We start from the raw sequence: 24,993 nt of genomic DNA on the forward strand, positions 1-24,993 counted from the left end.
TTCAGGAGATGACATGGGGGAGGAGGGTGAGCAGCCCGGGGGCAGGGAGCAGCTCTGGGCAAGTTTGATTGAGGGAAGGGGCCCAGGTAATGGAATCTTGAAAAATGACCTCACTTCTTTGGTCATAGACCTCAACAGATCTTAGAACTCTGGTAACCAGGCACCCACAGACCCCCATCCAGCTCACTTGACTGGCGACGGTCAACAGACAAAGATGTTTAGTTGTTGTGTCCCGATTTTTGGAAGATCTGGGCTCAAAAAAGCCCAGAAAGAGAATCTTTTTCGTCGTTGCCGAGGTTGGCTCAGCCCTCTTCCCCAATGCCTCTGGGCGTCTGGCAGGAGGCAGTGAAAAGTAACAACGGGGCAGCCCAGGAAAGGCTAGTGCAGGCCAGGGCACAACTGTGATCCCCTCTGATCAGCCCGACACTCCTTGCACCTCTTCGTGTGTGTGTGCATGTGTCTGTGTGGAGGGGGTAAGGCAGGGCATGAGGGGCGGGTCATTCTCAGCCAGGATCAGGTTGTTAGGTGTTGGAAGCCTGGTGGGTCTGTCATGTCCATACCCCGCATCATGGCTGGCAGCATGAGAAGGTGAGTTCCTCTACTCATATGTTACCGAGCCCTAGAGGTTTCATCTCTTTCCCTCCCTGACTACAGTTCTTTGCAGGGATGCCCCTCTGTGCCTGAACTGAGGAGCAGACTTTCTCTTGGGGGTCGGCCCCAATGGCAGTGTGCAAGCAGCCCCTGATTCCTTCTGGCCCAGCTCCCAGGCAGTCTTTGCAGAACTCCACTCAGGAGGTCGTCGAGGAGCTGCCCAATGGTTTCGACTCCACCAACTCACTAGACGAGGGGCAGGTGCACGAGGCCACCTGCACCATCCAGTGTTGCTCTGAGATGAGAGCAGGAGCAGAGGGTCTCCACACTCAGGACCTTGAGACACCGGGCTTGGACCAGAACTAGGGCGGGACCAGACTGGGGCTGTCCCTTTTTCAAGCTAAAGGGGATGTACATGCAGGTCATCTTGCCTGGTTCGGAGCTGAGCTGCCGTGACCCTCTTTCCCTTGCCCGGTGTGAGCTTCTGGAGGCCACTGAGGCAGAGCCAGAGGGTAAGGCGGCCTGCAGGCTGGGTATTCCCGGAAGGGAAGTGGGATCTTTCCTGTGTTTAGAAGGACATGTGGAAAGTCAGCTATGTGGGTGAACCTTTCCCTTTATCCCGCTGCAGCGCCAGCTGCAGAGCTCCAGCCGGCGGCAGAAGCAGGGCAGTGGACAATGGTGGAGGTAGAGCTGGCTCCAGCTCCGTCAATACCACCCCCTCTAGCGCTGGAGCCAGCGTCCCCTCCCTCAGCAGTGTTGGAGCTGGAGCAAGGGCCCACGTCGGCTCCAGCAGGAGTGGGAGCTGCTGAGCTGGAGTCACCTGGACCATCACTTCTAGTGGGAAGTCCATCTCCACCTGTGGCCATTAAGGAGGGTGAGAAGAAGCCTAACCTCACGGCCTTCCCTCCTAATCTGGTGGTGGAGCAGTTGACCGTGATGGATGCGGTGAGTAGCTGGGCTCTCAGGGCAGAGGGGCAGGCCTTCCCTCTGCCGTCAGTGCCCCAGACCTGATCCGGACTCCTATGACCTGGGCCCAAATCCTGGCGCTCCCCCTTACCAACCTTACGACCTGGGCAACTTTCTGAACCCCCAAGGCTTTGCTCTCCACCTGCAGACCGTAGAGGTGGACACTAACAGGACCTGCTGCACAGAGTGGCTGTGCCGGCTCCATGAGGTAGAAGAGACGGAAAGCTGCGCGGGGCCTGGTCCATCAGTGGGGGAGGGGAACTCACTGTGTGCAGCCAGGTCCCTGGTGGCCCAACCGGCTGCTCAGGAGGCTCAACAGCCTCAGCATTTATTAGAGACCTGATGTGTACTTCATTACAAGGGAGACAGACAGAGCCTGTGGTTGTAGCTGCCGTAGGGGAATGTGCATCAGAATCGGAGTGGGACCAGAGGGGACATCAGGGTGGTGGAAGATGCCCCCTTGGGATGAGCCTAGTTGAGCCACAGTCTGGAGCTTGGAGTTAGCCAGGACGGGCTGGGTGCAAATGCCCCCTCCCTTCCCTGCCAGTATTGGGTCCTGGGTCATCCTGTGCTGGGTGCCCGCAGTGGACAGAGAAGAAAACCCAGGGACTCTCACAAGGCTCAGACCACATCCTGAGCTTCCTGAGCTCCAGCTCTAAACTGTGACCCCTGTGCGGCACTTTGGGGGCGATAGACACGGAGCTGGGGTGTGGCAGGGCTTGGTGACACTCCCCCTGTTCCCCAGGAGCTCTTCCGGAAGGTGGTGCCCTCTCAGTGCCTGGGCTCCACCTGGGGCAAGAGGAACAAGCCTGGCAATGAGCACCTGGCACCCACCGTCCAGGCCACCGTCGACCACTTCAGAAGGGTGGTCAGCCTCGTCGTCACCACCTGCCTCGGGGACCCGAGCATGACGGCCCAGGACAGGGTGAGGGTGGTGGAGCACTGGATCCAGGTGGCCCAGGTGTGCTGCGGGAGGCCCAGTGGAGCCACTCTCTGGAGCCTTGGGAACGGCCTCTCCGCCTTTATCAGCTCCCAGGATTGCAGTGTGTGGTCTAAGCCCCTGCACAGTCCCTAGGCCCTTCCTGCCAGGGGCCCGCTGACCTTGACTCCAGGTCCCAGTGGGAGGATGCTCACTTCCTCCCTGGCTCCTTCCCTGGGTTGAGCTAAAATCCTCCTCCCTGTGAGTGTTACTTTCTGGGTCCTAAATGTGCCCTTCTGGGGCTCCCTGAGCATCTGTCTCATCCAGGAGGGGAGATTTAAATAGAAGGGGACTGAAGCTAGAGCGAGCGGGTCTCCAGCGCCCCACCTCATTCTCTTCCCTTCCCCAGGAGTGCGAGATCCTGAAGAACTTCTCCTCGCTCCGCGCTGTCATCTCTGCTCTGCAGAAAACCTCCATAAGCCACCTGAAGAACACGTGGGCAGATGTTTCCCGGTGGGTAGGCCCCTCTCCATAGGAGGATCAGGGTGGATGGGGGATCTCTCGTATGTCTGCCATTGCCCCCTCAGTCACGTGGGAACTCCTGGGAGGCAGCAAATGCTGGGGACAGGGCCTGGGCCTCGGTGAGGGGTCTCTAAGCCTCCCTGGGTCCTTAGTGCACCAGTTCTGCTTCAGGACTCAGTTTCCCTAAATGCCAGGGTTGAGCCACATTGGAGATTTTCAAGTGTTTATGGCAACAGAACTCTATGCCCAGTTGAAACTGAAAGTGGTCAAAGCAGAGGTGCTCTGTAGAGCTGGGGAATGGAGACCCCAGTGACCAACAGGAGAGCCCCCGCCCAGTCCCACGAGACCTTAGCGCTCAGAGGAGCCCAGTGAGAACACTCCTCCAGGCAGGTTGCATCTCTTGGGTTTGCAAAGAAAAGGGATTTGCACTCAGACCCCTCACATTATCCCTCAATTTATCCTTCCTTCTTTCCACTCCCCTCAGGGAGAGCTCGGAAAAACTTAAGGAGCTCTATAGCCAAGACAAGTCTTTGAGCAGAAAACTGATGACCAACTTAGAGTGGAGGCTCGGGGTCTGGAAAGAGAGGAGGGGGTGGGAGGAGGGGGATTGGAAATTCTGTGGTTTTGATAGTTTCTCACTTGAACGTTCTCTGAAACATTCATGTCTATCTTGTCCAGATTAACAAACAGAGGGATCTGTTTGGTCCATGGGTGGGCGGGGTGCTGTTTGTGGGCAGGAGGCCCTGGTCGTGGGACACAGTAGTGTTGGCTGGGCTGTTCCAGGAGGAGTTGCTGAGCTGGTGCCATCAGCAGGTCTCTGGCTTCCATGCATGGACATCCTGCTGGATGTAGCTTCTTCCAGGCTATTGGGTGTTTGGGGTGGGTTTAGCCCTCAGCCTAAACCTGTCCTCAAGAAGCCAGGCCCCTGCTGCTCCTTCTGTCTTCACCAAGTCTCAAAGTGGAGGGCACCCTGCCTACCCCAGGTTTGGGAACGACAGGAGATTCCCATGGCCCAGGTGGACAAACAGTCTGCTCATCCTTGGGTCTGAACATCTGGACCAGAGACAGATGTGTGTGCATTCTGGGACTCCCAACTGGACCCCTAGAGCAGTCACTTGAGTCAATCACAGGAGTCTCACCTGAGTGCCCAGTTGGCAATGACATATGCCCCAGGTGGCTTATGTGAAGAGTCTAGGCAACTGATGGATTCTTAGTGGATACTGCTGAAAGGACCTTGGGATCTGACATAAATGAGGAAGCAGAGCCTCCTGTCACTCCCCTCCCTGTGGATGAGAGTATACACCTTGGGTGTCCAGTTCCCGAGTGGATAAAGAAAGAGTTCAGTGCAGGAGAATATCCCGAGGGGTTCCTTGGGGAGGAGAAGGCGTTGGCATGGCCTCTGTTCCAGCCCGGGGGCCAGACACTCCATGAGACAGGGGAAGGCAGGAGCCACTCAACCAGACTCCCAAGACACCCCTTCGTCTCCATCCATGTCTTGGCCCAGGATCACGCTTTGAGAGCTCAGGGGACAGTACTGTGGTCAGTGGTGGGGCGGGGGTTAGGTGAGGACGATGGAACATGGCCTCTGGCTGGGAGGGGCAAGCGGCCTTTCCTCTGTGGGCCCCTGAGCAACTCACTACCCCTGTTTGGGCCTCTGCCTCCTCATCAGGGAAGGGAGGGATGGTGATTGTGTGGTGCAGGCCTCATACGGTGGTGATGAGATAAGAGGGAGAAAAGGAATGTGGGAGCTTTCCGCCTGCTCCACACGGAGGGGTGAGGGCGAGGACAACGATGACAGTCATATGCCACTGAGTCCTCAGGAGAACCTGTAGGGTAGCTGGAGTTCTCAGACCTTCCAGATGAGGAAAGAGGATTGGGGAGGCCAGGCCACAAGCCCAAGCTCACACTCAGAGTGAGAGTTGGAGCTGGGCTTGTTCTAGAATCACAACACCTTGGAGGATGGAGTGGCATTGCTACCAGTTGACTAGAGTCAGATGTCCAGGGTCGGAGGCCAGTGGTGCTGGAGAGAAATGGGGTGAGGGGAGTATGGCCTGCTGACACTGTCCTCGACCCTGGTAGGAGGGGCCCTCCACGTTTGCCCCCCCGGAGATCATCCCCCAGAGAGTGCAGGAGAAACAGCAGCAGCAGCAGGTGAGTGTGCCTGTGGGGGAGGGGCTCTGCCTTCCCAGCTGGAGGCCTCAAATCAAGAGAGGAGGGCCCTTCCTCCTGGTGCCACAGTGCCTGAGTCCCCCAGTAGAAGTGACCAGGAGGGGGGCCTGGAAGAGCTGGTGCAGGATGGGTTGTTGCGGGGAGGGCCGGGGACCGCATACCCTGTGATTTGCCAGAAGCTGGCGTTGGGAGGTTAGGAGCAGGAGTCTGGTTTTATTGGGCTGTGAAGGGAGGAGGAATTGAGGGGAGGTGCTGAGGGTCCTAGGCTGCTCCCCGTGGGAACCCTGGGGTGGGCCAGGAGGCTGAGGGTGAGAACTTTTCAAGGGAGGGTCTGCAGAGGGTCGACTTGACAGCAAAGGCTCATCTCACCCGATGTGACAGGGTGTCGTCCCCTATCTTGGCACTTTCCTCGGTGACCTGCTGATGCTGCACCTGGCGATGGGTGATTATCTCGAGGTGGGTGAACATAGGGACCAGGCAGGGAGGACCAGGATCCTGAGCCTGGGGATGCAGGAGCCCCCGAACTGAGCTCTGAGCTCTCAGCAATGGGCACTTCTCTCACGAGAGCCTTGCAGCTGCCCCTGGGAGCTGGGACATCAGGCCCATCTTAGGGATGAGTGAACAGAGGCTCCGCCTGAGACACCCATTCTGGTTCCCCAGGCTGGGGAAGATCAGAGCTGCCTGATGGCAGAGCTGCGTGAGGTTTTATCTGAGCTGGACTCAGCCTCTCTGTCCCATGCTGCCCATGGTGAGAGAGATGTCGGGTCCCCCCAAGTCAGGCAGCACATATGTGGCTGAGCAGTCCCCTCTGCCTGAGGCCTCAGCCTCCAAGTCTGTCATCAGAGAGGGTTGTCCTGCCAGGTCCCTCTGTGTCACGCCCCTGTCCTCCTCCTCTGGAGCCCAGAGCCCAGCCTAGGTCCAAGTCCTGTTTTCTCTGGATCCCCGGCTCCCTCTTGGGACCTGGCAGTAGTACAACATGATAAGAGGTGGGCATAGGGGGCTACTTAAGCTAGGGGGCTCTGTCTGATGGACTCTGGCTGTCTGCCTTCCAGGGGAATGAGATCAACCTTGAGTAAAGGACTGAAGTAAGCAACTGTGGCACTCCCTGCAGGGGAAGGGAAGGAGGTGGACATCAGAGACCCTCTGGGCAGAACAGCCCCTGGCTCCACCCCCTGTATCTTACATTGAGTGGAAGAGTTTGATAAGGGAGAAGAGGGAGATCCATCCAATTGTCGGGTGGGTTGAGGGGAGGATGGCTTCAAGGACAACATCCTGGAGGAGGGGCTGATTATTCCCATTCTGAGAACAGGTAGAGCCTGGATGGGACTGGAGGGAAGGATGGTTCCCAGGACTGGTTCCCTGCCCCACTTCTCACCCCCCACAAGGCCCCTGCAGCATCCCCCACCCAGGCCCTATCTGCATCCTCTCCTTCCCTCTGGCCCCAGGAATACCGAGTCATGAGGGAGATCCTGTTGCTCCAGGTGGCTTCAAAGAATTACAACCTAGAGCTCGAGGATCGATTTGGGGCCTGGTCCCAGGACATGAAGCTGCTCAACGAGAGTGAAAGGTGAGGCAGGGCAGGAGTTGGGTGAGGGCAGGAGTGGACTCTCCCTGTTGGCCAGTCCAGATAGCATGTGTCTATGGCTCCCTGGTCAGCCCCAGGTCTTATTGTGTTGCAACCTCTGGGACACCCAGACTCCAACTGCTGGGCAGGCAATGGGGGGACACCTGAGGTGTGGCTCCTGGTAGACTCACAGGTCCCTCTCTCTCCTGTAGCTACAGCCTGTCCTGCCAGCTGGACCCCCAGGCCTAGTTGGCCTGCAGAATACTCAAGGCTCAGAAGAACCGGCCACCATCAATGTCAGGGGTGAGTGAGTGTCTGGGCTGGGGGGACTACTCCTAGGGTTTCAGTAAAGTGAGCTAAGCGTGGCCTTGGGAAGTTGGACAGCTGGCACTGAGATCCCAGCTCCACTACTGAGCAGTCCTGTGACTGGGGTGACTCTCTTCAGCTTCCTGAGACTCCGTTTCGTCCTCTGTGAAATAGGTGATACTAAATGATCGCTCATGTGACAGGGACAAATGGGGTACTGGTGGCTGACAGCACTGAGCACAGGGACTGGAGCACCCAATGCAGTGGGGACAGGTTGCAGGGCCATGATTCTGAGGGAGGCCCTTCAAAGATAACCCGACTCTTCTACTCAGCCCCCAGGCCCCAACACCGAACCCTGTACCAGTGGCCCATCACAGCCCCATCCTCATCAGCATGGACACAGCTGGGACGCTTGCGATGCACCGGGCCAGCTCCTCCCACCTAACGGGAAGGGGAGAATTGCAAGCTGATTCCTGGGGCCTCCTGTGGCCCAAGAGAGTGGGGACGAACCCACCCCAGTTCCCTGATATCTCTACCTCAGCACCTCATCACCCATTGGGGAGGGACAGTAGTTATGTGTTGTAAATAATAAATGCCATATTTGAATATTGTATTAAAGTCCTGTTCCCTTTACAGCCTGGGAGTTGTGGTGTGGTTCCATTGTTTTCTGTAGGCATGTAAGGGAGACACAGAATCTCACATTTCTCCTTGAATCAAGAACTCTTCCGGGTCATCAGCTTATTGTACGTGGGAGAAGGGAGAAGGGCCAGGCCCTTCTCTGGCTAGTGGGGACACTCCCAAGTCCCCCTAACCCAGAGGACAAGTTCATTTCAGTATCATTCAGCTGCTCCCAGAGCAGACACAGCCCGCTGCCCGTTCTCTTGGGATTTAAATGTTGAAGGTACTTTCACAGGCAGAGCAACAACCACTGAAATGTGGGTGTCTTTAAAACAGCACTACCCAGGACCATGTCATGTCACAGGCAGGGGCTGCCTTTCTACGTTCTGGAGGAAGAGGGAATAGTTTCTGCTTCTCTTGTGGAGGTTTCTTTTGAGCAAATTTTAGGAACTTGTAGTTTTCTAGTTCAATCTCTGGAATTGCATCAGCTGTAAGTGGGGAAAACAATGTAAAAAGATCAAAACTTGCACGGGGAGAGGACAAGGCCCGAGGAAGGTCATTTGCAAATGGTCTAAAAGCAGGCAGGACTCTCCCTCCTCAGGCCTCTCTAGGGGCTCCGTGTTCACCCCTGACCTAGGTTTGAATCCGGCTGGCATCCTTGTCCAGGACTGTGAATTCCTTTTCCTGCTCGTTTTGAATCCATAGGGAAAGATTTGCGACACAGCTTTTAAGGCTACCGCAGGGCCTTATTCCATTCACATGACTGCTTTCTGTGAACTAGGATTTTCAGCACCCCTGCCTTCCTTATGCAATACCCTTTAGGGCAGAAATTCCCCAGAAGGCCTCCAGCCTCTCTCTCAGGTTCATCCTGGCTCCTCCTCCCTGGCTTGGCCTGATGGTCATGGGTGAGCTCTGCTTTGACAGGATAAGGGACCACAATCCTGGACTGTGAGTGACCCTACACTCTCCCTTGCTGTCCAGGGTGACTTCTGATCCCATGTCATTATGAGGTCCATGGTCTCAGACAATCTTCCAGTTTATGCACTCAGTGTTGGTGTTACCATCTCGTCCAAAAGGGGCAATTGGGTCCGAGCCCTTGAAGTGTGTCATCCCTGGGTTGCTCTGTTTTTTTCCCCACTCGTGCTGTGGTTACATCACAACCACCTGTTGGGGTGTGATTTCTGTTGGGAGTTTTGAAAGATGAAGCATGAGAGGAGTGTGGGGTGTCCAGCAGGGAATGCCACAGCACTGATGATCCATGGACATGCATGAACAGCCTTATCAATTAAAATACTGAAATGTTTCCCATCTAGTGTTGAACAGACACTGCTCTGAGCTCACACCGAGAACCCACCCCATGACTAGGAACTTTCAAAGGGTTACCACGTGGCATTTTGAACCTCATCCCTTAGGAACACCCTGAAGACAAGGGCCAGATGAATTGCTTGGCACTTGTGAGTTATCCCCTCCTTTCTGATGGCTACAAGTGTCACCTAAACACACAGGCTGGATTCCTCCAGGAAGCTTCCCAGGACAGCCAGAAGCTGAGGCTGAATCCTGGTTCCCAGCATCCCAGACTCTTCCTGACATGGCACAGCCATCTAGTAAAGTCTTTTGGTAACAGAAAGACTGGGAAGGCTGTAATTCCCTCCAAAGAGAAAGAGAAGAGCCAATAGTGAAAGCTTGATCCTTCACATAGAAAATTAAATCCCAACAAGCAGTGGGTTCTTCACAGATTATTGATGCTGAAAAGGTCTCTTTTGATGACAGCTCGATCCCCCAACTGCCATGTCCATCTTCATGAATCAAATTTCCAACACATATGGATCTAAAAACCTGAGGGAAATCTGGTATTTCCTTAGATGCAACTCTGAATTAGCATGCAACAAAGAACATAAAAATGGAGACCTAGAAGTAAATATCTAATTTGAGGACACAGACATAAAAGCAATTTTGAAATAATATTTTGTAATCTATTGGAATATTACACAAAAAGAATAATCCACTTTAAGTAGGTTTTACTGTGACTGTGAGGGGAAAAAATGAATAATCCCCTGACGTTGATAACTCGCTGCTGACTTTCAAGTACAAATAAATAACGTAAATAGTAAAGAAAGAGGAGAGAACAGCATGAAAAAGGAAGATCTTGCTCTCCTCACCTGAAACCCAACCTCTCACCTCAGAAAGAAACCGCTGTCAATATTTTCTGTGTCACGCAGTGGAGTTTAATAAAAGTATTGGTATATGTTAAAGTTTCAAGAGCTCAAAGCAAGGAAACATTAGGGAAGCTGCCAAGAGACCTCACTGAGATGCCTGCTTCATTTCATCTGCTCTCTGGACGTCCTCCTTGGCCCCTCACTTTCTCTGCCTCGCTAGCAAGTCTGTCTGTCATCATTGCTATCACCAGTCTCTCTCCTGTGCTCTTCACTGCCCTCTCCTCCTTCCTGATACCTTCCTCAGTCACCAGAAATTGTTGGCAGTGGAGCTGTGGAATGCCCAGAGCAGCTCCTGGAATCATCTCTGCCAAATCTGAAGACCGGCAGGAGTGGGCATGGGACCTGGAGTGCAGAACATCTATGAGCACACCTGGCAGGGATTCACCTGTGTGACTAGGTGCAAGTTTTTGCAACGCTTTGGCAAGATTGAAAGTACTTACCAGTTGTCTTGCACTGCTGCAGGCCTGGAGTCCTTGCGGTCTCTCGGGCCAGCAGACCTGGTGGGGCTGGTCCAAGGTGTCCTCCCAGAGATCTGTCATTGCCAGGATGGGATAGGATTCTAGTAACCGGCCTCTCGAATATGTCACTGGACAGCCTCAAAGGGATGGAGATGCTTAAACCAGGCTTTGGTTTAGACTGGTTCCCACAGTCACGCTGCTTCCTCTGTGAAGACGTGACTATCATCCTTCTTTTCCTCTTATTCTACAAAAATAAATCATGAAAGTGGGTCAAATGATAAAGGAAGCCTGCCTTTTTAGGACAATTATCCTGGCTGTTTTGTACTTCCACCCTCCCTCTATCCTCTGGGGATAGATCTAACCTGTGTCCCGGGATGTCATCAGGCAGATTTGCATCAAGAACAGAACGCTCAAGGTCAAAACTCAAGGCTACTCCAGATCATTTCTCCCCCTCCATCCTGTTAATACCCCCTCCTTGTTTGAGTGTTATTCTATTCTCTTCTTGTCCTTGTCAATCTCAACCGCACAAGTCTTGGCACTCCCTCTCAGGACAGTCGGTCCTCAGTCTTTTACTAAATCCCAAATCCTACCATTTCTGTGTTTTCTGACTACTCATTTGCTTAATCCATTGACCACTTGGTGTTCATAGAAGTTAAATCAACAGTGACGTTATCAACCACCTCTTTTCAGCGACTTACTCCCATGTCCCAGATGTTCACATAATCCAAATGGTTATGTTCAAAAGTAAATAATTCAGAAAACATATTCACCCACCACAAATTACTGATCTCTAACATTTTTATTCAAACACTCATGCAGTAGATACCTGTCCCTCAAGATCAGAAGTAATGCCAGATCACCAATCCTCACCTTAATTTCCTCCTACACCTATCAATCCTGGATTCCATGGACTATGATCTCAATAATTTCCTTGGAATAATAAAAAATTCCTTACCACTCTTTTATGTTGTAAACCTCCAAACCCAGAAGATCCCGATTATCTGCTATGCCGTAGCTACTGCTGGCCTTATAACAAGCTGAAGAAAAAGCACGAAACATGATCTTTTGGTACCCCTGTAAATACAAAACCATCTGCATCAACTGGGAAGCACCCATAACGCCTGGAAATTTTGTTCTCTTTTTTTTTTGTTGGCTCAATAGGAAAAAGACAAATCAATTAAAAAAATCGGCAAGGGAACAGAATAGACTTTTTCCAATGAAGACATACAAATGGCCAACAGGTGTATGAAAAGATGTTCAGCATCACTAATCATCAGAGAATGCAAATCAAAACCACAATGAGCTATCACTTCACACCTGTTAAGATGGCGATTATCAAAAAAAATTAGATGACAAATGGTGGTGAGGATGTAGAGAAAGGAACCCTTGTGGGAATTTAAACTAGTACAGCCATTATGGAAAACAGTATGGAGGTTCCTCCAAAAATTAAAACTAGACTATGACCCAGCAATCCCACTTCTGGTGTATACCCACAGGAATTGAAATCAAGGTCTAGAAGAGATACCTGCACTCTAATGTTCATTGCAGCTAATTCACAATAGCCAAGATACGGAAGTAACCTAAATGTCACTGATGGATGAAATGGATAAAGAAATGGAATATTAGTCAACCTTGAAAAAAGAAGGAATTCCTGCCATTTTTGACAACATGGATGGACCTAGAAGACATTATGCTAAGTGAAATAAGGCAGACAGAGAATGGCAAATATTTCTATGTGAAATCTAAAATAGTCAAACTCATAGAAGCAGACGTTAGAATGGTGATTGCCAGGAGTTGGGGGGATAGAGAAATGGAGAGCTGATGGTAAAAGTTTACAAAGTTTCAGTTATCAAGATAAATAAGTTCTGGAGATGTAGGATATGGCATAGTGCCTACAACTAACAAGACTGTATTGCATATGTCACATTTGCTAATAGAGTAGATATTATGTTAAGAGTTCTTACCACAGAATAATAGTAATAAAGGAGGTGAGAGAAAACTTTGGGAGGTGATGGATATGTTTGTGGCCTTGATGGTGGTGACAGTCTCAAGGGTGTACACTTACGTCCAAATTCATCAAGTTGTATATGGAAAAGTATGACATCATCATTGATTCTTCTTCACCTTGAAATACGCCATGTCCTCATCACAAGAGAAAAAAAATTGTAACTATGTATGGGGACGGATGTTAACTGGACTTATTGTGCTGATCATTTCAACATATACTCAAACATTGAATCATTATGTTGTACACCTGTAACTAATTTAATGATGTATGTCAACTTTACCTCAATAAAAAAACACAACAGACAAAACCATTTGGATTTTGTAAATGAGTTCAGTGAATCCCTGAGACTGCCCCATTCCCATATGGGAGTTACAGGAAGCAGAGAGGATGAAGGAAGATGGAAGAAAGTTGTACAAAACAGTATTCAAATTAAAATCATTTAAGTTGCTATCAGCTCCTTGTGGCAGATTTCTGTGAGCACTGGTCTTCTTTCACATTTTTCCTGGAAAAGCATACTTTCAGATCCAACCCATAATAGTTTCATCATTTGCTCTAATAAGACACTTTCAACTTAATAAATAAAACCAAAAGCATCCCTTATGTATGAATAAAGTTAGTGAACTTCACAGAGAAAAGAGCATATTTGCACAATCTCAATAAAGGAAACAGAAGAACTGAATGATGATCGAGACTCATCCAAGCTTCTCTTTGAAAGCCAGTGAAACCAGGTTATCTTTTCAAGGATGTGTGTAGAGCTATCAGCTTTGGAAGATAGAAAGAGTGGCCTCCTCTGGAGCAAAGGGCAGGCTCGCTTACTGCCCAGTATAATAAAAATAACAACCCCCAGGCCAAAGATCAGCAGACCTCCTGCCCGTTATCAAAGATTTGAGTTAGTTCCTTGAGCTCTGAGATTTTGCAACTTTCTGCATGTCACCTGGCCCACTGTGTATCACCCTGTAGGAAGTGGGATTTAGTGAAATGGTGCAAATTCTGATACTCTGGCCACTGCTATTGCTGTGTCATCAAGTCCTCTGTCTCTGACCCATGGGTCTTGTGTCTTTTGCCAGCATCTGTAAGATCATGGTAGGCTAACTTATTGGTTTGCAGGTAAGGTAAAATATCAGACCTTTCACAGTTCCTGACAAGCCCTTAAAGTAACTAGTAGTCTTAGGAACAGAGAGCTTATCCAGAACAATATGCATGGATGGTCTTCACAGTAGACGTCATAAGTCTCCAAAACTTCAGTAAGTCTCTCTGACTTCTTTTATTTCTACCCCAAGTAGAAGGAGAGACACCAAGCTATTACAGACCTAGGGCTTGTGCAAGACACCTGGAGACCTAGTGACCAGAAACTTCCCATGGGGAGCAAAGACAGATGGGCATATTTCCAAAATGGACCCATGTGCCTCCCGATCATCCAAAAGCTAGTACATAATCTTAATTTATGATGATTTGATTCATTAAATTTTTGTGATGGGTCAAAGATACACTTCTAAGAGGAGTGAGGCACATGGCAGTTGTAAGCAGATTAACACATTTGGTGAATATTAAACTCTGAACTAAATTTAGTGTTCTAATCAATTATAAGGTACAACAAATTTACTTAGGTAGATTAAATGATATTTAATGGTATGCCTGATTATTACTCTGCAATAATGAACAAACAGCTCATGTAAATAACTATAATTGGTCTTACTTTAAAATATGATAGTCAGGGGCCTGCACCGTGGCTTAGCGGTTAAGTGCACGCACTCCACTACAGGCGGCCCAGGTTCGGATCCTGGCGCACACAGACCCACCGCTTCTCCGGCCACGCTGAGGCCGCGTCCCACATACAGCAACTAGAAGGATGTGCAACTATGACATACAACTATCTACTAGGACTTTGGGGAAAAAAAGGAGGAAGATTGGCAATAGATGTTAGTTCAGAGCCAGTCTTCCTCAGCAAAAAGAGGAGGATTAGCATGGATGTTAGCACAGGGCTGATCTTCCTCACACACACACACAAAAATGATAGTCAAGACTGTTTGAGATAAGCTGGAGAGAAGGAAGGGGAGAAATATAAAAGGTAGCTGCTCTGAAGCCACTCTCAAGACCCCTGGATCTACATGTAACCCAGGAGATCGAGGCAGATGGCTGTGTGCCTAGATCCTCCTGCACTGTGGTTCTCAGGGATGTCACAGGGCTGAAGCAGCTTCCTGAATCGTGTTTACACATCCATGTGTACAATACCCCTGACCATGGGGATGAACCACCATTCAATCATCCCTTACACTCCTGTAATTAACAATTAGATTTCAAAATCATTGTATCATTACATGATAATTTATTCCTCAAACCTGTAGGAGGCCGAGCTAAAAGAAAATCAAATTTCAATGGCTTATTTTCTTTGAAGGACCAAGATGTTCTTTCACACTTGGAATCCGGATTAGAGGATAAATCCATCAAATCAATGGAAACAACTTAAGAAATGGGCAGAAGGATATTTCATTCATATATAGACAGTTTGAACTGTGGCAAAAATAGAGTTATATTTTAAAAAAGTTAGAATTTTTTGAAATTTGTAGATATTAAAGACTTTGTTCTGCTTATACTCCCTTTGGTTTACCAAATCAAAATCACTCTTTAATGGGCATTTCTAGCATTGAGTGCTAATAACAGCAGCTTTTTAAAATTCTTATTTTTCCCAGGTCAAAGACCAAGGGCAGAGGTCTTCCAGAAGTCAAGTCTAATCTACCTATGGATGTGGCAGACTTAGCTATGGATGTGGCAGACTTAGCTATGGATGTTCAAGGCAGACATTGCCAGCAGAACCACATCTCTTCACCCATAGGTGAGTTTTTACTAGTAATCACAGAGACTTGAGGCTATCAAAAGAAATTCTTTATTAAGAACCAAAGTTATAGATTCCTATCTTGGGTTCATTACTTTGAATTTTTGACCCAAATCATATATATCTATTGGACCATATTCAATTCTATGATCTTTAGAAGATGCAGCCTACAGCTGAAGAGAAACAGATACGACACCAATATCTTATCCTCTCTGAAGCCCAACTGAGAGCCCCTGGAGTCAAAAGTTTTCAAGACACGAAAAAGTCATCCTTCTTCTGAAAAGAGAAAGTAGAGGCTATTCAAAGACTCAACTTTAAATTGTTAACATGACTTGTTAGAATGTGATGGAGCAAGCAGAATACCTTCTAAGTTTCATGATTTTTCTCCAGAATACTGAGATGGATGACCTTGAAGTGCAGTTTCTCCATAAAAGTCTTTATTCGGTGATAAAATTAATTTCCCTATAAAATAATTCCCATAAAAATGTTAAAAATATATCATAGTCTCCGACTAAAAGGAAACAAAGCAAATTGAGCGGTTGAATAGCAGTGCAATAAATTCCATACAAGGATCTTACTGCAGCATTATGTATAATAGTGAAACTGGACATCATCCCATCTCTATTGAAGAAGAAATAAACAGATCATGGTATTCCTGTTCTTTGAATACCTCTAAAACGTCTAAAAAGCTAAGTTAGAGTGACGTGCACGGATAAGGAGAGACATCTATGATATATGGTTTGGGAAACAGCAAATTGCAAAAAGATGCAGTTATGTAATTTATGTTAAAAAATCTTTATGTGTATTTATAAATTCATAGGAAATGTCCAGAAGGATAAACCCCAACCTCTTAACAATAGTTCCTTCTGAGTAGGGGAGCCAGTTTGCAGGGAAGGGGATGGAAGGGGAAGGCTTCACTTTACTCAACAAAGATCTGTGTAATTTGACTTTTTTTACAGAATGTATTTCTTTCACAATTAGAACAATGAGTGATGTGACCGTTGGTGCAGGGCAACTGTATTATGTTCACTAGTCTCTGTACTGTATGTTACTGCACGGCAGGGACTGTAGGAGAAGCCCAGAGGAGCAATGAAGACAAAGAAGACATGACACCTGCAAAAAGTCAGTGGAGTATTTCTACATAACAAACCTTCCTGGTGAATGACAGTCAGTATCTTCCACTGCTCCAGCTCTCACAATGAACCTAGAACCTGCCCAGGGTAAGCCTGAGGACCACGCACCGCTAGTCCACTCCCTGCCCAGAGCCTGTTTGTGCAGGTGACTGCCATCAAGCAGACAATGGACTCAGGATGGTGCGTGTGCCTTGAGGGGGTCTGGCAGAGAGGCACAAAGTGGAACACCAGCTAAGTGCACACTCCTGAGAGGCAGGTTCCAGGAGGAGACTCAAAATGTACCAAGAAACTGTGTGAAGTGAAGGAAGCTACTTGACGTCTCTGAGCCTCAGTGTCCCCCCCTGTAATATGTGGATCACAGACCTACTTCACAGAGCTGTTGGGGAAGATACATAAAAGTGCCTGTGACAGCCAGTGTCCACATTATTAACAAAGTCGTATCCGACTTCAAAATAATCAATGAAAAGAATAATCTTGATGAGACCAAAGACGAGATGCCCAGCTTCGTAAGCAGCCCCAGCAGCGTGAGAATGAGAGGAGCTCCAAGTAAGCAAGGTTCTTCACAGCGCCACTAGAGACGATGAACACAGGCTACACCAGGATAAAGGGCTGTTGTACAGTGACTCATGTAGTGAGGGTGGATCCCTAAAGACGCTGTGGAATACAGTTACACACAGTGGCTCCTAGGAAACAACTACAAAGCAATCAACACAGCAGATAGGAATGGGAAGGAGGCAAGCAGAGGAGGGTCAGAGCCACAAAATATGACAGAAGACACTGCACCATGATGAGCGCCCAGCTCTGTCAACAGCTGCTGTGGTTGCGCCAGGATATCAAACGTCTGAGACAACAATTGTGGGGACTGCTGGGAGCACAGTGGTCACTGCAGCCACACCCCAACAACAGTGCATCAGAGCACACAGACCCTGAGACTTTCCTCAACATTAATCCTTGTTTCAAGATGATGCATATCCTCATCTTACAATGTCTCTTTCCAACATTTGTGTAAGAGTGTCATCAGAACCCCCTGAAGAGGGCACAGGCCAGTGTGGGATGGAACACTGGGGACTAGGGGAGTGGCACTACACCTGACCACATGGACTATCAGTTGGGCCTATTGAACATGAGAGAAGAACCTGAGGATGTGGTCTAATGAGAATTCCCTGCCTTGCCACATTCAGAGACACTACAGAGTTTCTCTTCCGTTCTTTACAAAAATGTTAAAGAATTCACTTGTCACTAATTCATAAAGAGGCAATTCTTGACAAAGTGACAGGGTCCAGTTTCCATGACCAGGTTTTTCAGTTGTTTTGATAATATGCCACATTCAGGAATCGGAAATGTAACCTATTGGGCTGTGTAATATAAACAAGGACGTTTTTTCATGTAGATCAACGCCCAGATTTTTAGGGAGGACGTAAATCATGAAAGCTGCTAACCACTCCTCCACACCTTTCACTAAAACTTTTAAGTTAATTTACCAATATCAGGAAAAGAGAATTTGGCAATTCAAGTTTTTTGTTTCTGCATTCAAGCATACAGTACAGTCAAGAGAATGAGCAGAAAAAAATTAACAAGAAGGTCTTGGTTGCATTTCATCTTTTGCAAATAAGCAGGATACTTTATGCTCTGTTCCTTTCACCAATCTAATCAATTTTTAAAGAATACGGTACATCTGACTATCCCTAAGCATGTTTATCCTGGAACCTTGCCAGAATCCAAAGCAGAGATGTTAAAGCTGACGGGTTTCAAATGCTGCCCAAGTGCTGTCTACCTTGAACATCCCTCTCCCAAAGCTGGACCACAAGTCTCTTCCTGAGGGATGAGAATCATCACCCGTGTCCCTGAGAGACTGGCCACTCATGCCTGGGCTGAGATTAGGTGATCAATCAAAAGGGCAAAATGCTTAAGCTATTCTCATTTTAAGGATGCTGTTTCAGAGGCCTCTGCACTAGAATGTGTTGATGAAAACGTTCTACTGGATACTTGCCTGGGAAATGGGTTGTTCTCCTCTGCTCTCAGCGGCTCCTGGGGAAACCAATGATTAACCTCATGGATGCCTCAACTTCCACATCTGCAAAAAAGGCAAGCAACAGCCAATGTTACCACCCTGCACAGTTCTTAAGTTGTGCTTGCAAGAGGGGCCACAGGAGCGAATTTCTCTCAAAAGCTGATGAAATGATTGCACTTCTGCTGGAGAAGGCAGAGGGCAGCAGGCAAAGTGGAAAGTTTCTGGGATGTTAAACCAGTTCCCATAAGCAATTTAGAGAAGCACCTGGCCCTGGACTAGGTAGGAGGCTGTGGAAAGACCCACAGGCATGCAGGTGGGAGGAGGAATCAAGCAGAGGAGTGAGACAGTGGAGAAGAGGCACGAGTCCAGCTTCTATTTTGGACAAAAGCAGTTGCACTCCGCAGGCCCGAGGCTGCCCATGCAGCCACCACAGCTTCCTAACTCACTGGTCCCGCTCGTCCCATCACATCCCTCTGAGACTCAGTCCACGTGGAGCAGGTGAAGAACCAGAGTCCTAAGCCCAGGGCAGTTTGGCCCTTGGCAAAGAGCACACTGCCCTCCTCCTCTCCCCAGGGCTAAGCACCGCCCCATGCCCAGAGCATCCTGGGAGTTGTAGTCCTGCAGCCCTGCAGGCTGCTGGCTGGGAGCGATTAAGAGACAAAAGCTCCCAGCATGCACAGCTAGGGGGCCCAACTCCCTCATTGTCCCTCCACCACTGGGCCCCACTCTGCTTCTCCACCCCACCCTCTACCCTGCCTCTTCTCTATACCATGCCCACCCTCCATGCCCTGTCCACCACCCAGAGTATGTGCAGGGTGGTTGGGCCGCATCCCTTGTGACAGTACTCAGGTAGGGGTGAGGGTCACCAGCCTGGCTCTTGCTGACGATGCTTGCAGCCCTCATGGAAGCTCCCTGGGCGGTATTTGAAATGTAAATTCAATATCTAAAATGGAAATACAGGGTGACTGGGATCCTGGAATTTGCCTTTTCAAGGCCACCTGTCCTATCATCCCCTCCATCCCTCCAGGCTGCCATGATCCTCCCTCTGGACTCCATGGTCAGGGTCGCTGCAGAGATCCTCTTTGGAACCCGCCTGCAAGAAGGGCCCATACCTTGGTCAGGCATCTTAGAAGGACTGCCCTGAGCCATGTTATAAAAAGGAGAAAACATCACAGTGGGCAGCCCCAATTCCTGCATTATACAGACAGGAAACTCAGGTGCACTTGTAAGTGACCCCTAAGCCACTTCAGGGGACCACACGCATGTCCCTTCTCCGACGATGCACGCAGGCTTGTTCACTGGACTTCCTTATCCAAGTGTGGACCTCTTGGTCTCGTTAACACAGGCAACAACACCGAAACTTCCCGTTGGTCCTTCCCACAACGTTAGGCAAGTTTGTGTAGGAAGGTAATATGCAATTTCTGCTCTACTATAGGGCTGGCTCCTTGGGAACCAGTTTTAATATCCCTTTTTAAATATACCCTCAGAATCACAAAATAATTAAGAAAAATAATTTGTTGCTCTTGGGCGTTATGGTGATAATTCTCCTAAGTCATTTTTCCATTTAGCTTCTCTGATTGACTCTAAATATTGCAGGACCACACCCTTCTCAGACTGGGATGCACAGCTCCACTAGTTTGCAGAGAGGACGCACAACAGCAGAATATCCGTGGTCCAACTTCTGAAGCATCAGTATTACCACAAGATTTGGAAGAAGCAAAGTTATGTCATTTCCAAGGTAAGGAATTAAAAACTTAAAACTAAGATGAGGTGGGAAAGTCATATGCCATTAATAGTTGTCAGTAATCTGTGCTTGAAATGTCAGACTTTCTCTGAGAAAGAACTCTGAGACTCTATTTCCCATTGTTTTAAATAGGAAAAATTAGAAGGCATAGCAAGTCTATCGAAAAATCCTACCAATTTCCTGTCACGATATGGCACCTAGATATAAGTTACGAACATCGTTGCTCCTCGTTTTGTTCCTCATTCAACCCAGTCCCACAGGTTTTGAGTGCATGCTGTGAACAAGGCACTGTGCTAGGTGTCAAGGCCTTGGTGAGCATCATCGTGGGGATGGACCTTGCTGGGAAAAGATTGCATCATAAAAACTCAAAGCCACACCACTTGCCAAATTGAGGCAAAAATGGAAAGACCCAGGGTGCCACGCAAGGGTGAGGGCATTAATATATACTTGGGAATATTAAAATCCATCTGATAACGTCATGAGTGAATGTGTTCCACTTTAAAACAAAACACTGCTGTTATTCTGAGATATTGAGTTAGTATCTTTGTGCAAATATGCAGGATTTAAAATATTTGTTGATGTATAACATGAGTACAGAAATATATGCAGAAGTCATCCATGTAAACCTCAAAGAATTATTACAAAGTGAACACACTCCTGTGACCAAGAACTAGCACCAGCTTCACTCAGGCCACAACAATCCCTTGCTCCCTCCTTCCTCCCCAAAGGTAACCGATATCTTACCAGCGAACACTGTATATAGAGTTTGTCTTCTTATACAAGAGTTTTATTACGGAAAAATTTAAACAGTATACAAAATAAACAAAATAGCATAGTAGGCCCATCACCCAGCTTCAACAACTACTTACCGTCTGCCATTTTTGTTTCATCCACACTCCTTCCCATTCCCACCTGACTTTATTATTCTTTTAGTCCTTTTTGTGTGTGTGGTGGGGTAAGATGTACGCACACTGAAAGGCACAAGTCTCAATCATAAAGTTTTGGTAAATAAACATGCCCATATAACCTTCACCCCTTTAAGAATAGATTATTTCCATCACCCCCAGAAAACTCCTTCCTGTTCCTTCCCAGGCAATTTTTTCCTTCCCCCGAGGCAACCACTGTTCTGGTTTTTTCACCACAGGTTCATCTTGGCTGAAATCATCCCACGTGTATTGTTTTCTGTCCAGCTTGCCTCCCTCGGCACGAGGTGGAAGAGACTCACCCAGCATGTGTGTGTCAGCGTTTGCTCCTCTGCATGGCTGAGGGCGTTCTGCTCTGTGGATGCCCCGCAGTGCGCTCGTCTTTCTCTTGGGGGTGTGCAGGTCATCTCCTGCAAACATTCTTATACAAACCCTTTTTGTATGCTGTTTAATTCCTTTATTAGCATTTAAGTGACACACCTTTGCAGTTTTTAGTGGTAGGTCCAGATTACAGTATGCATCTTTAACATAGCACAGCCTACCTAGACTCAATAGTGCACCAGTTTAATCAATGTAAAATATAGAAGCCTTGCTACAGAACAGTTCCATTTACCTCTGTCTGTCCTTTGTGCTATTGTCATAAGTTTTACATCTACCCATGTTATAAATCCCACAATACAGTGTTATAATTTTTGCTTTAAATAGTCATAGGTCTTTTAAAGAAATTAAGAGAAAAAAGTTAAGTATTTGGAGGGAGATGCTTTGAGGATCTGCAAACGTACTGTTTCTTCTTTAAGTTTCACTCACAGTTTTTGCATTCATCAGTCAGTCTTGCCCACAGTAATTGTTACTGTGGTGTTCTAGTGGCGATTTTCTATTTCATGCTATCCAGCCGCATTTATTATTTGGAATTCTGTGAGGAAGATCCCCCACCCCTTCTTCCTTTCTTTCTCTCTTTCTCTCATTCTATTTTCCCCCTTTTTTTCTTCTTTTCTTCCTTTCTTATGTAATCTTTTTTATATCAGTATAGACTCATGGATATTTATTTTATTCTCTGGGTAATAATCCAATGCTACCATTATTTATTTTGTTGCTCACAGTTTTCCAACTTGAGCCATTGGGAAGTCTTTCAGATTGATTCCTTTTGACACATCTCATCACTTTCTGTGTTTTTTCTTAAAAGAACTTTCCTACTTTCTGGCACTACAAGATGCTCCAGGATCATCTTGTATTTTCCATCTCCAGCCCTAGTATTAGCCATTTCTCCAAGAAAACCTGGTTCTTTTTGTTGGAGAATGATATTTAGAAACCAAGATCTGGGAGCTAGATGTGCTCATTGATACTAGGGTGTCACTGCTTCTAGACCCTCTCAGCAGAGCTTGGAACTGTATATATGAATATAAACTCTATCTATCAATCTATCTATCTATCTGGATAGATATATGAAAAGAGATATTGATTCATACTGATACTTCCAACTCCAATCCAGCACCACAGAGTTTATTCTAGCATTCTCCTTTTGTTTATTTGTAACTTCTTTCACCAACAGTGAGAAACTTAACTCCAGTTAGCTACAATATATTTACTAATGTGTCAACTAGTTTCAGAATCGCTAATCCATACCCTTATGAAAAACAAATTTACCACCTAGAGTACAGTGTTTGTGTCCAGTACTTTAGTTTTACAGTATCCCATCAAAACACTGTCTTCCAAAGTTACTTAGGTCAGGACTTTTCATCCCCACCCCTTCTGTGTGGTTATGTCACATGCTTGTAATACAGTGACGTTCAATTGTCACTGCATTCCATCTGAGTTCCCCAGCATGCTGATTGATTTTTAAAATTTGCAGAGTAAAATTCACTCTTTGAGGTGTACAGTTCTATGGGTTTTGAAAATTTTATGGTCATGTCTCCACGTCCACAGTGCCACACAAAGCTGTTTCTTTCACCCCCAAAATTCTCTCATACTGTCTCATTGTAGTCAACCCCTTCCCCCACTCCATCCCTTGGCAACCACTGATCATTTTCCATCCCTGAAATTCTGCCTTTTCTAGAAAGTCATATAAATGGAATCATATACTATATAGCCTGTTGAATCTGGCTTCCTTCATTTAGAGATATGCATCCAAGATTCATCCATGTTGTTGTGTGAATCAAGAGTTTATCCTTTTTATTGCCAAGTAGTATTCTAATGTACTGATGCACCACAGTTTCTTTCTCCATTCACCTGATGAAGGACATTTAGTTTATTTCCAGCTTTTGGCAATTATGAATAAAATGGCTATGAAGATTCACACAAAGATTTTTGTTTAAACATTAGTTTTCAATTTGCTTCAGAAAATACGTAGGAGTGGGATATCTGAGTCATATAATAAGTGTATGCTTAAATTTATAAGAACCTGCTAAACTGTTTTCCAAGTGCAACTATCATGTTGCGTTCCCAGTTCTAGTTGCTCCTAGTCCTCAACAGCACTTGGTGTTTGCAATTTTATTTTTTATTTTAGCCACCTAATAGGTGTGCAGTCTCTTATTTTGGCTTCTGTTTTGTTTTTGAAAGTGAGTTCTGCTAAATATAGATTTCTGTTTTGACTTTTGGGTTTTATTTCTGCACTTGAAAGATGTCATTTTGTTGTTGATTTGTCTCTTTTGTTTTTGATAATATATCATCCATCAGTCACATTATTTCTCCCTGTATGTAATGTCTTCCCCTGTATATATGTATTTCCCTGACTGCTTTCAAAATTTTCATTTTATCTTTGGATTTTAGCAGCTTGACTATCATGTGCCTAGGTATGGTTTTATTTTGTATTTTATTTTGTGGATTTCCTGACTTTCTTGGATCTAAAATTTTAGATTTTCCACCAAATTTTGGAAGTTTTGTGCTATTACTTATTGGTTTGCCTTTCTGCCTCATTTAATTTTCTGTCTCTCCTCTCTCGGCTGGGGACTCAATCATCTCACAGGTTGTAAGGATCTCTTCATTTTTCTTCAAAATTTTTACTTTCTTTTCTTCAGACTGGATAATTTCTATTGCTCTATATTCATGTTTCTTCTACTGTTTCTAATCTATTGGTAAACTCAAAAGTATTTTTTTATTTCATCTTCCTATTTGGTTCTTTTCTGTAATTTCCATTTCTCTGCTGAGTTTCCAGATCTGTTCATTCATTATGAGAATATTTTTCTTTATGAAAGCTGCTTTCTTATCTTTGTCTGCTAATTGCAACACCTTGGAGATAGTTTCTACTGCCTGTTTTTTGTCGTGTATGGATTATATTTTCCTATTTCTTCAAATCTCATGATTTTTTAAATTATGTACTGGAAACCATGGATGATAGTTATAGAGACTCTGGATTCTATTGTATTCCTTTGAAGAGTGTTGTTATTTTGCTAACAGGGATTTAACTTGGCTGGACTGAAACTCCAATCCTCTCTCCTTTACAGTGGGCATAGCTGAAATCCTCATTCAGTTCTTTCATATTCCAACTGCTGTTTTTACACTAGGCCCACTGGGGCCTACACTGCATGTGTGTTGTTCAAAGATCTGCCAATTTCGTGTTTGTGTGGGACAGACTTTCATACATATTTTAACATTTTCCGGTTGTGGCTCCCTCCCTTGCAGAATTTCTTCCCTAATTTTCCAGCTACTCTGCCAGCTCCAAAATACATCCTCTAACATTACAAGTAAGACTGTAGTTTTTCCCCTGTATGGGCTATGCACAAATTTTGGAATGCTTTAAGGCAAAACACTCAAGCTTGCATATATCTCCTGGTGCAATTCCCATCATTCAAGGGAAGACTCCCTCTCAGTTCTGCTTCCTTTGGAAGAGATTTATACATACACACATATACACATTTATTATGCCATCAACTTCCACAACCATCAGGAAATTCTATAACTTCTGCAAGATTAACAATTTTACCTTACACTATATTTATCTCATGTGGTTTAAAACATCCAGAAATCATTGATAAACTGACCCTGCCGAAACTAAAGCCTGTTGAATTTTAAGAGA

The 24,993-nt window shown here is 46.7% G+C and overlaps 1 protein-coding gene and 1 pseudogene across 3 annotated transcripts in view; one reads left to right on the forward strand and one right to left on the reverse strand.

Annotated features, from left to right (window-relative positions):
* The first annotated feature begins 942 nt into the window (after positions 1–942).
* The window catches only part of LOC131398864 (ral guanine nucleotide dissociation stimulator-like), a 158,188-nt gene continuing 134,137 nt past the window's right edge, over positions 943–24,993 (forward strand). The window contains exons 1-5 of one of the 3 annotated variants that reach the window (XR_009217000.1): positions 943–1,103; positions 1,220–1,536; positions 2,303–2,518; positions 2,886–2,989; positions 5,078–5,297. Coding sequence is in view for 1 of the 3 variants with exons in the window: in XM_058532795.1 (XP_058388778.1) it covers positions 1,001–1,103; positions 1,220–1,536; positions 2,303–2,518; positions 2,886–2,989; positions 6,613–6,628 (756 nt within the window). In the remaining 2 variants the exon portion in view is untranslated. Of the gene's footprint in view, positions 1,104–1,219; positions 1,537–2,302; positions 2,519–2,885; positions 2,990–5,077; positions 5,298–6,612; positions 6,644–24,993 lie in introns of those variants that run through there. The other 2 variants (XR_009217001.1, XM_058532795.1) reach the window with 2 other exon arrangements.
* LOC131398866 (methyl-CpG-binding domain protein 3-like 1) lies at positions 9,778–11,400 on the reverse strand (annotated as a pseudogene).

This window comes from Diceros bicornis, chromosome 36 (genome assembly GCF_020826845.1).
Source record: "Diceros bicornis minor isolate mBicDic1 chromosome 36, mDicBic1.mat.cur, whole genome shotgun sequence".
Taxonomy (NCBI): Eukaryota; Metazoa; Chordata; class Mammalia; order Perissodactyla; family Rhinocerotidae; genus Diceros; species Diceros bicornis.